Here is a 16,383-nt window from a genome sequence, read left to right on the forward strand (position 1 = left end):
AACTCTACATAAAGTCCTAGTTGTTTTATTAGTGGTGTGCACAATTCGTTTTGGTTCGACTATTAGTCTCAACCAAATTAACTAATCCATTTTCAGTTAATCGGTTCGGTTTATTAGGTTAGTTTTTGGGTTTTGGTTCGGTTTATTAGCTAGGTTAGTTTTTAGGTTTTAGGTTCGGTTCCGCTTCGTTAACCAAAACCAGTTTGAGCTAAAAGTTTTACTTAGAAATGCGTGAAATGGATGCATATACATGAATTAAGGTATAAATACATTAAATGAAGATATAAATACAAGAAATGATGATATTTGATATACATGATTTGAATGTATAAAAGCTAGAGCCTAGAAACATATGAAAATATCACTGATTCGGTTTGGTTGATTTTAGTCAACCGAGGGTATAAAAAGTAATCGCTAACTGATTTTCAGTTAAGTTGGTTATCGGTTAATATCCGTTCTGTTTGATCGGTTTTGGCTCGGTTATTGCTCACCCAGTATAACAGTCAATTGACCAGGTCATATGGTTTCTACAATTCACATTGAAGTTTTCATGATGCCATATATAATTATTGGTGTGTATATAACTATTTATTCAAATAATCAGTTCATTTGTATCATGAACGTACGGTTACAACTTACATAAATCAGTAAAGTAAGTAACTACTAAGTATATGTATGTCCTTACCGACATAAAATTCATTATATGTTATATCTGATAAGGGATTCGAATGACTTGAAGATAATATAATAAGCCTTTTCAGTTGGATGAAATGCATCCCAAAAAACATATTTTGAGACATCAGAGCACAACACAGATTTTTTATTGCATAGGAAGTCGGCTTCAAGTAGTCCACTGCCACAACAACCTCTATGAACCTCTTCAAAACCTAGTGGAGATTGATCAACAAAGATTGTGTTAGAAATTACTATTGTTAAATCAATAAATAATACTTGATAAGTTATTAGCATGAATTATTTACCTGCTTGAAGTTTTCCTTGTACCATGTTAATAATAGGGCTGTATATATCAGCATACACAATTCGACTGTCTATTGTTTGAAGGGACTTTAGATTATTTTCTAACAGGTTATTGTAATCTCTTGAAACGGAATTAAATCGTTGAATACATTGACGGCTAGAAATTGGGTCCTTTGAGTTGAGAGTAATGATAGCAGGTAAGCATCCAATTGGTGGTGCACCCACAACCCCTATTCTCCTTGCACCCTCGTCCAACAAATCCTGTTAAACAATAAATTATTATTATGATATTAATTTGGAGGTGTTTAAGGGCTTCGTACAGCTGGATTGGGCTAGCTGACGGTGATCTTTTGTCATTAGGTCACTCATACAAATTACGTACGCAATTCTGTGTTTGTTGGCCGTAAATAAAACGAAAGACATCCTCGGCACACTTGCATATTAAACAATATCTTCAAAATAGATTATTTAAATGATAAGAAAAAAAAGTGAAAGGATAACTATAAATGAGTTGGTTGTGTAAGTTCTTTAATACCATCAAAGCACATAAATACTATGGTCAATTCAGTCTGTACATAATTGAAAATCATATATTTTAAACTACGAGACACATTTTTAACCATCTAATTTGCTTGATATATTTTTTTTTCTTTGTGAAAATTGTAAATAGGCATGTTAAACTAGAAATTCTTTAAAATCGGCAATAAAAATCCAATTTTTTAAGAACACAAGCAAGTTATAGTCCCCGCCGTGTAGCTCAGTTGGTTAAGGAGGCATGAGACTTGGAACAATAAGCAAGTTATAGGCGTCACTAAGCACCTTTTCATAAGCTGACATTAAAATTCTTGCGAGCTGACGTGGCAGAACCTTTATTCAACACTTGTGGTGAATAGGCTATAGAGGAGCCTCAAAAGGGATGATTAGGCTAGGATGGTGCCGATTGTGCTTAGGTTACAAAGGATCCTAAACGTTATAGGAACAGCTTCAAGCTGGCCTAAGCACAGTCGGCTGAAGTAGAACGAACAAAATATAACTAAACACGAGTGAATATATATACTACATACATAGCATAGTTTCCTTCAATTGGGAACGAATAAAAAACAAAGTCTAGCAAATTTTCCATATTATAAGTAGACTCTTCCATGAACTTTTGAGATAATAAATGTTATTATAGCTTAAAGTGTAACAAGATACGAAATATTGAAATATATGTTAAGTTGATAACTTATATAATGATTACTGATGAAAGAGGAGGCCAACCTGTAAGAACTTTTGAATGTTCTGCCACAAGAAACTCTGATAACTATGGATGGTCGGATAGAGTGTTCGTTGTATGAGTACAGGTCCATAGTAGTTAAACGCAAAATCGTTGGTTCCTAAGCTAACAATGTATTCACCCCTCTTAACTGTATCATCTGTTCTTTCCTTGCCAATTGCCAATTCCATTTTTCTTTTATAGTCTCTAAATAAATCCAGTTGCTGTGATGCTGTGAGTGCACCCTGAATATATGTATAACAATGTTACGAATAATTATGTCATATTCACACGTATACATATATATAGAAAGAGAGTTACACTTAGTTTGGACGTGAATGGATCGTAACCAGAACCAGCAGAAGCAAAGCTAACGCCAGTCATGAGATCCTCAGTTGTTAAACTTGGGTCTAGGTATGGTGGCAAATTTTCCTTAACGCCCACAAATGAAGCTGAGATACCAGTAATTAATAAAACCAACAACATAACATAATTAGTTTACACTAAAGATAATACAAATAATAAAAGAATTAATGTACAAGTTTTGGAGGAATATTATTGTAGAATTTTCTTCTAGTAGCTGTTATGTAAAAACCAAGATGTTTCTAGTTGTGCATGTATGAAGATTGATTAAATCTAGGTAGTTCAATATCTTAAGTAGCGGACTTCAACTAATATTTTGTGAGGACTAGGCAAGTTCGTATATTATAAAAAAATTAATAAACGTCACTTATATTTAAGGCCATATATGATATGTATTTATATACACACACGCGCGTGTACCTATGAAATCCGTAACTAGACGGCCATTGGAAAACCTTCCGGTAGGTGTATGATTCAAGAAATCCTTGCCATATGGTGGGAAGTTCCCTCTTGAAACAGTGGGAAGGTAGTTGTTATTTCCAGGGTCAACACTTGAGTCACCAAAAACAAATACAGCAGAGACTACATTACTCTGAGCGATACTAAGTGGCAATTGTTGAGATAGAACAATGGTCAACAAAAGTAACAATGGTAATATTAATGTAGAACTCATGGTATTTGTTATGATGATTATATATATATATATATAGATAATGGCCAATGGTATTAGATTGTTGAAGGGATGGATGGTTATATATATAGTGCATGGAACATAGACCTACTACATTATACATTACATTTCATTCATGGCTGTTACCATCTTAGTATGTTTCAGACTTGGAGGTTGATGGTTGAGCATATTTATTGAACCCCATGCTCTTGTGATTGAGTGCTAGCTAGAAAGGACGTTTCAGTTGAATTATATTTAAGATATATATTTATTTCACATATTGGCACTTATCTAGAGGCATTTCACTATTTATAATTGGTTAGGGTCTACAAAAATAGGAAGACATGCATGCACCAACATATTTATATCTTGCAACATATGATCTGAGTTTAGTTAACATGTATTGTTGTATCATTTTCTAAATTTGAACATTTAATATTTATAAAAAACAACGAATATGGCTTTATGATTTGTTTACTCGTGTATATATTTTGGTATGAACTTTAAAAAATACAAAGGCATATCAAGTTTAAAGTAAATTTTATTCATTGATATATTTGATACAACTCGGTTTTTATTAAATTAAGGACTGTTTGATAGCTTATTAACAATACCGTTAAGAGATTACTTTTGAATCGGGAGCCAGGGTATATTTGATTCACTTGAAAGATGCATTTCAATGGTTTATGATTTATGGAGTCTTAATGTGTAAGTTTTAAAAGCATTCTAACTTGTTCAAAGGCTACCCCTTGACCAATAAATTACCGTCCTTTTGACTTTGTCTAACCAAGAAAGCATTCCGTACATCCGGGACCTATAAATGTGCATTCGATTTAAATAGCATAAAAATCAAACGTTGGTGCCGCATATATCTTATACAACCACGTGGCGGAACGTGGTGATGCCACGTTAGTTTTGGAGAATTTGTGGTGGCGGACAGGTTATTTATGGAGGATGGGATTATTTGTGGAAGGTGGGAGTGGTTGAGGAGACCTTATGGTCCGATATATCTAGAGGAATTAAGGGGGACCTACTCACCATCTGCCAACAAGTAATTTTGGAGACTGACAAAGACAAAATGGTTTGGTGTGGGGATGTTGTGGAGGAGTTCTTAGTTAGGAGTTTCAAAAGGTTATTGAATGTGAGCTCTCTTGTCATTTATGAGCATGCTTTAGTTTGGAGTAAATGGGTTCCCTTTAAGGTGGGCTATGTCGCGTGGAGGGTTGTTCTTAATAGGTTTCCAATGTTCGTGGAGTTGGCGAAAAGGAACATGTCGGTCGGGTCATTTTTGTGTCCGGTCTGTGATGCGGAGGAGTAGTAGCTAGATCATCTGTTTATTTCTTGTGGCCGCGCAAACGGTTTGGAGCTTGATACCACAATGGTGTAAGGTCCCTTCGATTTATGCTTTTAATGCTCGGGATTTGGTGAAATTGTATAAGTATTTGACATTCCTTAAAGACAAAGCTAAAGTATTACATGCAGTGTGTTTGGTGTCAGTTTGGTGTGTAATGTGCTAGTTCACTGTAACATCCCGAATTTCAAATAATAACAATTTAAATATTATATTATGGTAAAGTTTACTTGGGTTAGTAAATAAATAATATTAAGAGAGAAAGATAAGTAAGTAAATTAGATGGAGTAATTATGGACTAAAAAGGAAAGATGGGTCTTAGGTCCATGGGCTTAATGGAGTATCAATACCCCTTAAACCCTAAATCTTTCCATTTACATCCATCTTATCCATCTTATTCTCCTTACACCTCCAAAACACACACAAACCCTTTCCTTTTCGGCCGTGAGAGAGAAAGAGAGAGATCCAAGACCAAATCCAAGCCGAATACCAATAAATATTGATTACACAAGCTAGATACAAGATAAAGGTTGACAAACAAATCAAGCCGTAGCCTATAAGCCGTATAAAGGTATGTCCTTGATCTTAAAGCTTACGTTTTTATGAACGGATAGCCATGAAACTTGAGCATGGACTAGATCAGATCTAGCTAAAACATAAAGTTAACAACTTGATGATTAAAATGGACGTAATATACTCATGGCTAGATACGGTTCATGAAGGAAACCCTAGATCTAGCCTAAAACGTGTTAAATGTGTAAAGATCCAAGCTTTATGCTAGAAATGGACTAGATCTTGATAATGGGATGTTAACAGATGTAAAATGGTTAAGGAAACTGGAAATGGGAAGTTAAAAGTGTGAATTATAGATCAATTAATCATTTCTCAAGCCTGGACTGGGTGTATGGTTAGGAAAATCCGAGCTAGAAACATCAGACATGAGTTTTCGGTCAACATGAGAACCTGTTCAATAGGGGTTCTTGGCCATGAGAGTTCTCGGCCAGGAACAATGGTTCTCGGTCAACATATGAGTTCTCGGTCAAAGTTGATGATTTCGGTCAATGATCTCGGTCTTAAGTGTTCTCGGTCACGAGTTCTCGGCTGAGTTCTCTGTCCTTGAGTTCTCGGCCAGTTAGTAACTTGAGGTGGACTTTGGGCCTGGCCAATTAGGCCCAGTTACTTAATGGACAGATGGGCCAGATTTAACTATGTTTATGAGTAAATCCAACGCTAAAGTAAGGCTACCGGGAACGGGGCCTTACATTCACAATGGAACTCCAATACACGTGACCAGTTTGGTGAAAAAAATCAAAGCGATGGGTTATCTTTGGATATAAAAAAATAGATCTAGAAAGATTGGGTTATCGTGGGAGGATTGGTGTGGATTTCAAATATAATTCATGTATTAGCTCGTTTATCTCGTAGGTGATAAGCCTTTGTTGTAAGTGCCGGGTCTTGTGTATCGTGGCCGTTCTTGGTATTCTAGCTCCTTGCTAGAATTTTTAATAAAAATTCTTTTGTTGGTTGTTCAAAAAAGAAATCTGATCTCAGTTAGAAATATATACATTTAACGTTTATAGGAAGGTACACTGAAATTCTCCCATTTACTTTTATGTTTTGAGCATCTAATCATTACATAGTCTTGTTTCCTCTGATTATCTTTGGTTTGTGCCTAGTAAACAACTAACAAGCAATAATTCCTTTCTATGTTCCAGGTGAACACACCAAAACTCATGACAAAATGGCCATTTATTCAAAAGGGTGACCATCAAATTATTGACCTACCCTCATGTCAAAAGACCATGAAGATAAATGATGACCCTAGCAATATCTTAAAAACATATTAAAATAATACATAATCAAAACTCAAAACAGTCAACCATTCAACCTTAAATAAAACTTAAAAATATTGATCATCTTCTTGTCTACTTTCATAACCAACCATTCAACCATCTTTATGCAATAATAATACCCATTGGAACTTAATTTGCAACTGCTGACTAATTTCAAAGCATAAGTTTCCAGCATTGTCCTAACAAAATTACCATCATCAACACAGCAAGCATCCTTATCCACTGTGTTGTATTTAACAGACAAAATTAGTTAAGACTTGAAACTTTTGGTCATACAATTAGTTCAAAGTTAAATTACCTGAGAAGAGATCTTGTAAAATGTTCTCGTGCCGTTGCCAATGCTTGACTTATAGTCTGCGACAACCAATTTAATCGTTTCAACATTGACACGAAATAAACCAACTTACATTTCTCACTTGTGAAAACAACTTGAATGATGAGTTGTTACCAACTAGTCAAAATTTTATTAATCCCACCTTTTTGTCATTGGCCAATAATAATACCAACTGAAAACATTCCAGCTGGAGGTCCGTTAAAAATTTTGTTCTCATTGGACCTCCGTTAAAAAAGACTAACGGCATTAAGTTTTATCCAAATTTCAAACTGTTGTTTTAGGAATTTTTATCGGAAGGAGGATACAAGTCGATTGATGTAAAACGGCTTGATTTGTGTTAATTGGAAGTTCAAACACCCAAACTGAAGCACCTAGAAGGCACGAGTAGGTGCTCCAAACGATGAGACGGTGGTTCGATTCAGGTATTTGAACTTCCGATTAACAAAAATCAAGCCGTTTTACATCAGTCGACTTGTATCTCCTTCCGATCAAAGACCCTAAACTATCGGTTTGAAATTCGGATAAAACTTAACACCGTTAAGTTTTTTTAACAGAGGTCCAATGAGAACAAAATATTAAAAGATGGGACCTCCTTCAGGAATATTTTTAGTTAGGATTATTATTGGCCAACCACACAAAGGTGGGTTTATTAAAATCCAATTCACCAATTCCATATACTTGAAATTACTATAATTTTAAATTCTTTTATAAACGATTATAAAATACCTGCTCAGACAAAGGGGCTGCAGAATCTACACTGTGGCTTGCAACCTTTCCAGCAATTACATTTGCATCAGTTTCAAGAATAATTCTGAGAAACAAAGTGTATTATACACACATGTTAGAACATGCATAAAACATTTATATGCTCATGTTTCTTTTATAGAATTATAAATGATTTTTTCCTGCTAGTCAAGGGCAAATATCAACAGCTAATGAAACCCATAGCTCACACTACATAATAAACATTAATGTGTAGCAACCAAAATTTTCAGAATATTGATACAGAAATATTTTTATTCCATACATAGATGAGGAATTCTCATTTGACTTGTGCTAATCCAAATTTTAACTTAACTGTTGGACCAAATGTCAAACAGCATTTTTTAAATTTTCAACTACTGTGTCAAACCAAGAATTATGGATATGTAGCATAACCAATTAAATTGGCATACAAGTTTTTGGTATATTTTAACCGATTCTAAGCTAAAGTAGAATTCTGTGTAAAACTGTGATATAAACATCACCACTGCTAGAAAGTGACTAGAATAGCCATTGAATTTGCTTTATATACTTGGTTTTTTTTCTTTCGTCTTAGTAATTTACAACGTTGGATTGGATGCAATTTTAGTTTTTGAACCGTGAATTTCATTGCCAATAACGCACCCCAGCAAAGGACACTGATTGGATGCAATTAATTAAATAATAGTGTAATATAGTTAGTCAATTTACAAGCTTAAGCTATATTGACATTTGTACAGATATATAGGTTATCAATCTAACTAAACATATGGACAAAGGCAAAACTTTGACATAATATGTCTTGAAAACATGATCAGCACGGATATGTTCTCAAGAAAGCTAGAAAATACACCATGCAGGAGTTATGTTATATATATTTATATCAATATTATATTAGAAAACATCTGATAAGATCTGATAAGGGCAGGTTAAGCATTTTATAAATGTAAATGTGGTACAAGTTTTATTCATATATCATCACTTAATACACTTACTTAATTTAATAATATTCTTAAGTGTAAAATTGTCTTTCTTAAATGGTGTAAATTCCTGTTTATGTAATTCTTTTGTGGGTTTTTTTGGTGGCTTCTTTCCAGTTGTGATGGTTGCTCTTTAGGTGTTTGAGTCTGTTTATATTATTTTATTGTTTGAAAAAAACAGTAATTCATAATTAATTCACTAAATCATTTAATGTAACCACTAATAATATTTATTATTAATTAAATAACAATAATACCCAAATATAACATAGTGTTTTATGAAAGTAAGATTAAAAGTCACGTTAAACTTAACCCTTAGGCCATGTATAGTCAAAACACCTTACACTTGGGCATTTTGCGTCATGTGGCATTCCCGTCATCAATGTAGAGTTTTGCAAAAAGTGACGTAGTGGGCAAAACACCACAACTCTCATACAAAAATTACATATTCTCTCTCTCTCTCTCTCCCTCCCTCCTCCACACACACAATTTCCATAAAAATTCGAGCCAAATTAGCGTTTTGTAAGAAACGCTTTCTCGAAAACGCCGAGGGGGGGGGGGGGACACCGCCCCCGGTGTTTTGAAGGGAAAACGCCGCAACTTGCATTGAGTACACATGGTCTTACAAGCCCACAAATATAATAATGTTCAAAAAGCATGCCAAATAAGATATAATTAATGACAACTGCCATGTGATTCACACTATGCTTTTTGTTTCTTTTTTGTTACTTTTGAAATTTTCAACTTTGGATACTTTATTATAAACCATGTAGTAATTATGTTACATAATAAAGGTTTAAAATGCATACGAGATAAATAGAAACAATACTGTAGTTATTGACTACTATGCCAGATGATTCACGTTGTACTTGTTTATGAAATTTGCTACATCGGATAACTTATTTGTACTGTTGAATGCAATTCAAGTCTATACTGATAAATCACAAACAAATATCATGTAGCTATAATCGTTTTAACTGTCTTAGCAAAAACAATGTTTATATTGTTTTGCTTAAATCATAACACATGAGAATATGATGGCATTCACTCTTGGTATACGATTCTAAAGACACGACCACGCATATAACTATATAAGACTCTTATCAAAACCTGAGAATTCATCGAAATTAAACGTGAAAATTTTGAGAACCACTTAAATATGGTTCTCTCAAACTTCAACTTAAGTTTAATACAGTTGAGTCGCACTATATATCAAACTTCCAATTAAGATATATCAAGGTATATCTTAATCATCCAAAATAATTTTCAAGTCAAAGACTTTAAGAAACATATTATAGTATCTTGTGTAGTGTTGGCCGCTGCATAGGGATGTTTAGTGATTTGGTTTTTTGTTATTGAGTAACAATCATATAGTATTGGGTTAGGTTAGGCTAACCATATAGCTAGGGTATATAGGATATTAGGATACCATATCTACAAGAAGCATATGGTCAATATTACACAATGTTTGATTATATATACAATCTTTAACTAGAACTGAAGTTTGATTTGAACTGATTGATGAATTAAAACTGGAATTAATTAACTTGTAAACAAATATTTAGAAAGTTGATCACCCCTTAGGTTCAGCTTTAGAAGCAAATTATCTTTTAACCTAGGTTAATTACCGTAAGTATTTTAGGGTAATTTGGTTAAATGGCCGGCTGATGTAAAAGAATTAATACATCTTTTCGGCACAAAAATATCTCCAAATAAGCGTAATTTTGGTAATTATATTAGAATAAATATCCACTAATGTTTATAATTCTATCTATAGGTAATATAGCCCTAAGGGATAAAACGAGCTGATATACGAAGAAAAACGGTGAAAACAAACTCAACACACCACATAGTGGATTAAGGCATTGTCATGTCTATAGCTTACGAAGTAAAGATAAAATTCAGGAAGACAAAACATGGCCATGTTAACCTCAACATACCCATGTTACCAAGAACAAGAAGAAAAGACAAAATAGAAGGTTCTGAAGCTTAACATGGTTATGCCTTCCCAAAACACGCTTGTGTTTTTAGTATAAGAGAAAAAGACAAAATTTGGACTGTTGTGGACTCACCATGGTCGTGCTTTGCTCAACACGGTCACGCTTTCTCTTTTGGTACGACCTGACAATAAACATTCAAAGTTGCAATACAAAAATGTCACCATGGTCATGTTTTGCGTAGCACTACCGTGTTTTGGGTACCTGATCAGCCTATAAATTAAATGTTCATCTTCCACATTCAATACACCTTCAACACCATTAAATTCACTTCACCCACCTCCTTTATCAACCATTAATAAGAGAATTATCTCATCCATCAAACATTTGAAGATTAAGGAGATTAAGCTCTTGAAAGAAGTCATTAGCATTAAGGATTAGTCATCCAAATTGATTATCTTGTTTTAATTTGATCAAGTTTGTATCTTTTACCTTGATGTATAACATTATACTTACTTTTGGCTAAAATTTCATAGTATCATCTTGGTTTATAATGAATCTTAATTGAAGTTTAATAATATTAGTTAAACATATGATTGGTTTTTAATAAGTAAAGGTTATGTTGCAATTATCACTTAATGAGGAATGTTATAGTACTCTTAAAAGATACCCCAAGTGCCAAGCTTGACGATAAGCCAAGAAATTGCTAGTCTTGTGAGGCCTTAGCGAACCTTAAAATAGACACCAAGTTCCAACCTTAACGATAAGCCAAGGAATTGCCACTCTTGTAACGGCTTGGTTGATAAATTAAGTCACTTTAAAAGAGACGCCAAGATTCCGAGCTTGATGATATGTCGAGAAATCGTCATTCTTGTAAAGGCTTGGCTGTGGGAAAAAAATAAATCCTAATATTGACATGTTGGGTGTTATTGTGTTAGTAGTAATTAATCATTTTAAAATGGGAACTATTGACAATGTTTGTGAAAATGGCTTGTTGATGTTCATCCAATAAAATCGATTAATTACTTGTTAAGTGAGTGTGCAACATAACCTATTTTAAACAACTCTTGGGTGGTTATTACACGAGTTCTATAACTGTTCGATATTTGTGCGAATTAATACTTGGTAATGCAAAGTTAATCCTTTACAACTCAACTAATCGTAATTGGTGTTTTAAGTATAATACAAAGATTATTTTTACTAAAAATCAAGGCAATTCACTTAGTAATTTTAGAGATTGTCTCATCTTTATAGTGAGTAACCTTATAAATATGTATTATAAATCACTTCCTTACATAAAATGATGTTTTAGTGGATGTCATAAAGTTATGCATATCTCTTTCTTTAATTATCATGGAATAACATGCCTTAGGAATAATGTGTTATTTCCACATTTAATCACCATATTAAGCTCACATCACATTTTACTAACTAATTATTTAACCAAGTTAAGAGGAGTTTGAACAAAGATGATACACTGTTATCCTTGATCATTTATCTAAAAATATATAAAAAAAAACTAAAATTATTGTCTATATTTATGCTTATAAAATTCTCTTTAAAAACTTACTTATCAAACCAAAAACACTATGATGTTTACCTCCGGTTAAAATAAATACAACGGTTTAGTAGTAAAAATCAAACAAGTGTATCCGTGAATCGGTGTTGGGTTCTTACCTATAATTTACTACATATACGATAGATACACTTGACTATTTGTTTGTGATTTAGTTAAGATAATAATCATTTTTATAAATTTTAAACTAGACATTGTGTTAACAAAAGTATACCTTGCATGGGTTTACCCGAGACAACTCCCACCTCCCTAATATAGTTCCTTTACATGTTATATTAAAATTCGTTACGTTGGATGCAATTTGAATTCTATACCTATATATAATATATGTTTACTAACTTGAGACCCGTGAACTACACACACGCATGTACGGAAATACAGTATGATATGACCAATTACTTTACTTGCTAAAAGTAACTAACATATGATTCCATTTTTTGTTATTGTTATTGTGGTTGAAATTTTTACTTTTGGATGCAATTCAAGTCTATACTGGTAAATCAAATACAAATATTATGTAGCATTAATACCTATAAAAATTTTCAAGAAAAATCATGAAATTTATCATACTAACAGAGAAAATGACATTAACCAAGGCCACCCTGGGTCCTCAAAGAACTGTTTAATTTGACCCATTGATCGGATTTCCATCCACTTTCATGCATATGGATCCACCACCCAACAACATCATGTTGTGCACCTGTTTTCACATATCATGCATATGGAAATTACTTTCAAAACCAAACTTTTGTCAATTCACACTACCAAAATATCAAACATACTTATATTCTTCGCACCAAATAACACGAGCCTAGACCGACACAAAAAATAAAGATTCTGCTCTAAAAAACAAAAGAAAACCCGCCCACAAAAAGTAAACGAAAACACAGTGATCAATTGCATTCATTTTTTACGGGTGTTAGGTTTCGAAACAACCGGATCAAAAAATTTCATTAGTTAAAAAATCATGGTTTACCGCTACCATTAGAAAAAGTCATGAAGTTTAATAATGTCTTCCATTAATCGCACAAGGTAAGTGTAAGTGGTCAAATGCTTGTTTAATTTCTAGGCCTCTTAATGTAATCATCGTGAAATGTGTGTAGGTAAGTGTAAGTGTGCCAAAACAACATCAGGGGCGGATCTACGGTAGTAACGGGTGGTTCCGCGAGTTTCGAAATTATAGTGTATTTATATATAGAAAATAATAAAGGAACCACCCTATAAATTATACAGGAACCATCTTAAAAACATATAAAGTGCATGCCCGGCTGGTAGTTTGTGGGTTTTGTAACCCGGAGGTCGCAGGTTTTATTCTCGTTTTTAATAGTTTTTTTTTTTTACTAAGTTACCCTAACTGATGTTAGGGTTTTTTATAACAAACATAAGCAAAGCAGCTGCAGCGCCTCTGGCCTCTCTTCGCAAATCGCAAACAGGCAAAAGCCAACAACACTACAGCACGCAGCCACTGTCCAGCCCACTGACCACCGTCCACCGCCGTCCGCCGGCGCCAGCAGCCTCCCTCAGCCACTCCCGCTGCCCACTGCTCACTGACCACCGTCCACTGCCCACTGACCACCGTCCACCGCCGTCCCTATCAGTCTCGAATCCTCCCACTTTGAAGATAATAATTTATTTTTAAATGTTAATTGTTCATAATTGTTAAGTGTTAACTACTTAATTGTTAAGCTATTTTGTTAAATTTAGTTTTAGTTTGTTAGATTATTGGTTTTAATTTGTTAGTTTGTTAGTTTTTGTTAGTTTCTTAGTTTTAAATTTGTTAGTTTGAAATTGTTGATTTGTAGGTATTTTGAATATGAAGAAATATTATCAAAGTGAACCATCGAACCTTGGATCATCATCTTCAAGTAGTAAACCATTAAAAATAAATTTGGATGATCTACCATGGGATCCTTCCGAAAGGCAACCAATTTCATCTTATCACCCAAGTCAAAAAGATGAAATTAGACAGGCGTATCTACTTAGAGGTCCATGTCAACCAACCGGGCATGATTGTCCTCTAACAAATTTTAGTGGTAAATTAAGACGCTTTAATGAGGAATGGTACACTAGTGAATTTGGAAATTGGTTGGAATATAGTGTCAAAGCGGATAAAGTGTATTGTTTGCATTGTTACTTGTTTAAGGAAAGCGGACAAAATGATGCATTTCTAAGTGAAGGATTGCGATGTTGGAATAGGTGTCGGGAGAAATTTAGCAATCATGTTGGAAAAATCAATAGTTTTCACAACAAAGCACGTAAAAAGGGGAAAGACTTACTTAACCAAGCTCAGTCTATACCTGTGGCCATTGATAAGGGAACAGAGCTACATAAAAAACAATATAGAATCCGATTACATGCTTCGGCTAGACTTACCAAAGCATTGTTGAATGGTTCATTAGCTTTTCGTGGTCATGATGAGTCTGAAGAATCTCTTTACAGGGGAAATTTTATTGAGTTCTTAAAAGTGTTTGGAGAACTAAGTGAAGAAATTGGTAAGGTTATATTGGGTAATGCTCCCGGGAATAATCAAATGACGTCTCCATCAATCCAGAAAGAACTTTGTAATTGTTTTGCAGAAGAAGTATTAAAGAGAATATTTGAAGAACTTAATGATGATGTCTTTTCCATATTAGTTGATGAATCGAGAGATATTTCTAAAAAAGAACAAATGGCCGTGGTTTTAGATATGTTGATAAATTAGGATTTGTGAAGGAGCGATTTATTGGCCTTGTTCATGTTATGGAAACAACCGCGTTATCTCTTAAAGCTGCAATTGATGACCTATTTGCTCGCCACAACTTGAGTATTGGTAGGGTAAGAGGCCAAGGATATGACGGTGCAAGCAACATGTCCGGTGAGTTTAATGGTTTGAAAGCTTTAATTTTGAAAGAAAATTCTTCGGCATATTTGTTCATTGTTTTGCTCACCAACTTCAACTTGTTGTTGTGGGCCTTGCAACCAAACATTATGAGATTTACAGACTTTATAAGAATTATCAAATTTAGTAAATGTTGTTGGTGGATCTTGTAAAAGAATAGATTTGTTAAGAGAAAGTCAAAGAGAAAGTTTGGGATTTAATTCGGAAGTTGAAACCGGAAGTGGAAAGAATCAATAATTGTCACTTGCAAGAGCTGGGGATACACGTTGGAGTTCTCATGAAAAAACAATTCTCCGTTTGCTTACTTTATATCCTTGTGTTATTGACGTTCTTGAATATATAGAAAAATCGGGAGAGTTTTCAAATTACCAAAATGAATCACGTGGGCTTCAAGAATTCATAAAAACTTTTAATTTTGTATTTTATTTACATTTGATGAAATACATCTTGGGTGTTACTAACACATTGTGTCAAGCGCTTCAAGGAAAAGATCAAGATATGTTGAATGCAGTTAAGCTAGTTAAGTTAACTGATGAAGGCCTAAAAAGGTATCGACTTGAAGGTTTTGACTCACTTTTGGAAGATGTCACATCCTTTTGTGAAAAATATGAAATTGAAGTGGTTGATATGGAAGCCGAGTATGTTGACCCGAGATTTAAAAGAAAGAAGACCGGTATCACCAATCGTCATCATTATGTGGTTAATAATTTCAACACGGTTCTCGATATGCAAATTCAAGAGCTTGGAAGCCGCTTTAATGAGGTAACCACTAAATTGCTTACTAATATGAGTTCTTTGAGCCCGTCTTGTAATTTTAGTGCCTTTAGTAAAGTAAACTTGATAAACTTGGCCGAGATGTATCCATGTGATTTTGATTTTGATGAAAAGGATAAGCTTGTATATGAACTTGGCCACTACATTACTAACATGAAAGAAGATAAGCGGTTTGCCAACTTGAGTGGCTTAGGTGATCTTGCTAAAATGATGGTGAAAACAAGATTACACATTGATTATCCGTTAGTGTATCGTTTAATAAAGTTATCATTGGTTTTGCCGGTTGCAACGGCAAGTGTTGAAAGATGTTTTTCTTCAATGAAGAATGTGAAAACGGATTTGCGTAATAGGATGGGTGATGAATACATGAACGATTCTTGCATTTGTTACATTGAAAGGGAATTCCTCCAACAAGTTTCGGTTGAAGAAGTAATGCAACGATTTCAAAAGATGAAGACTCGTATGGAACAACTATAAGCATTTTTTTTAATTCATAAAGACTATTGTATTGATATTATGTGTTTTTTAATTTCTAATGACGGTGTCTCTTTTATTATTTTATCGTATTTTTATTATGTAATGAACTTTTCCCGAACCATCGAACCGACCCGAACCTCAAACCGACCCGGAATTTTATATACCCGACTCGGTGAAATTGAAACATATAAAAGTAGTGCACCACCCAAAAAAAAA

At 33.9% G+C, this 16,383-nt stretch overlaps 2 protein-coding genes, 1 long non-coding RNA gene and 1 pseudogene across 3 annotated transcripts; 2 read left to right on the plus strand and 2 right to left on the minus strand.

The window, feature by feature from the left end:
* Positions 1–627: 627 nt before the first annotated feature.
* LOC143577012 (GDSL esterase/lipase At5g45960-like) lies at positions 628–3,285 on the minus strand. Its single transcript, XM_077060967.1, has 5 exons — positions 3,017–3,285; positions 2,555–2,685; positions 2,239–2,478; positions 981–1,239; positions 628–887 (listed from the first exon to the last, which is right to left on the minus strand). Exons 1-5 carry the CDS (start codon positions 3,267–3,269, stop codon positions 700–702), a joined length of 1,071 nt encoding a protein of 356 aa, XP_076917082.1. The 5' UTR covers positions 3,270–3,285; the 3' UTR covers positions 628–699.
* Positions 3,286–6,433: 3,148 nt separating this feature from the next.
* LOC143577013 (uncharacterized) lies at positions 6,434–7,679 on the minus strand. The gene is made up of 3 exons (XR_013143037.1): positions 7,531–7,679; positions 6,769–6,824; positions 6,434–6,692 (listed from the first exon to the last, which is right to left on the minus strand). It is a non-coding gene; the product is annotated as an uncharacterized LOC143577013 (long non-coding RNA).
* Positions 7,680–13,047: 5,368 nt separating this feature from the next.
* On the plus strand, positions 13,048–15,043 carry LOC143576984 (uncharacterized; annotated as a pseudogene).
* A 308-nt stretch (positions 15,044–15,351) lies between these two features.
* On the plus strand, positions 15,352–16,167 carry LOC143576992 (uncharacterized). The gene has a single exon (XM_077060950.1). It carries the CDS (start codon positions 15,352–15,354, stop codon positions 16,165–16,167), a length of 816 nt encoding a protein of 271 aa, XP_076917065.1.
* The last annotated feature ends 216 nt before the right edge of the window (positions 16,168–16,383 follow it).

This window comes from Bidens hawaiensis, unplaced genomic scaffold (assembly GCF_021521415.1).
Source record: "Bidens hawaiensis isolate Kalapana, Puna unplaced genomic scaffold, B.hawaiensis_p1.1 tig00028455_1, whole genome shotgun sequence".
In the NCBI taxonomy this organism is placed as follows: Eukaryota; Viridiplantae; Streptophyta; class Magnoliopsida; order Asterales; family Asteraceae; genus Bidens; species Bidens hawaiensis.

Coding starts and splice junctions, on each gene's coding strand:
- LOC143577012 (XM_077060967.1), bottom strand. CDS start 3,269: ATGAGTTCTACATTAATATTACCATTGTTACTTTTGTTGACCATTGTT. Junction 2,686..3,016: donor TCTAGTTACGGATTTCATAG/GTACACGCGCGT, acceptor CTGGTATCTCAG/CTTCATTTGTGGGCGTTAAG. Junction 2,479..2,554: donor CATTCACGTCCAAACTAAGT/GTAACTCTCTTT, acceptor ACATATATTCAG/GGTGCACTCACAGCATCACA.
- LOC143576992 (XM_077060950.1), top strand. CDS start 15,352: ATGAAATACATCTTGGGTGTTACTAACACATTGTGTCAAGCGCTTCAA.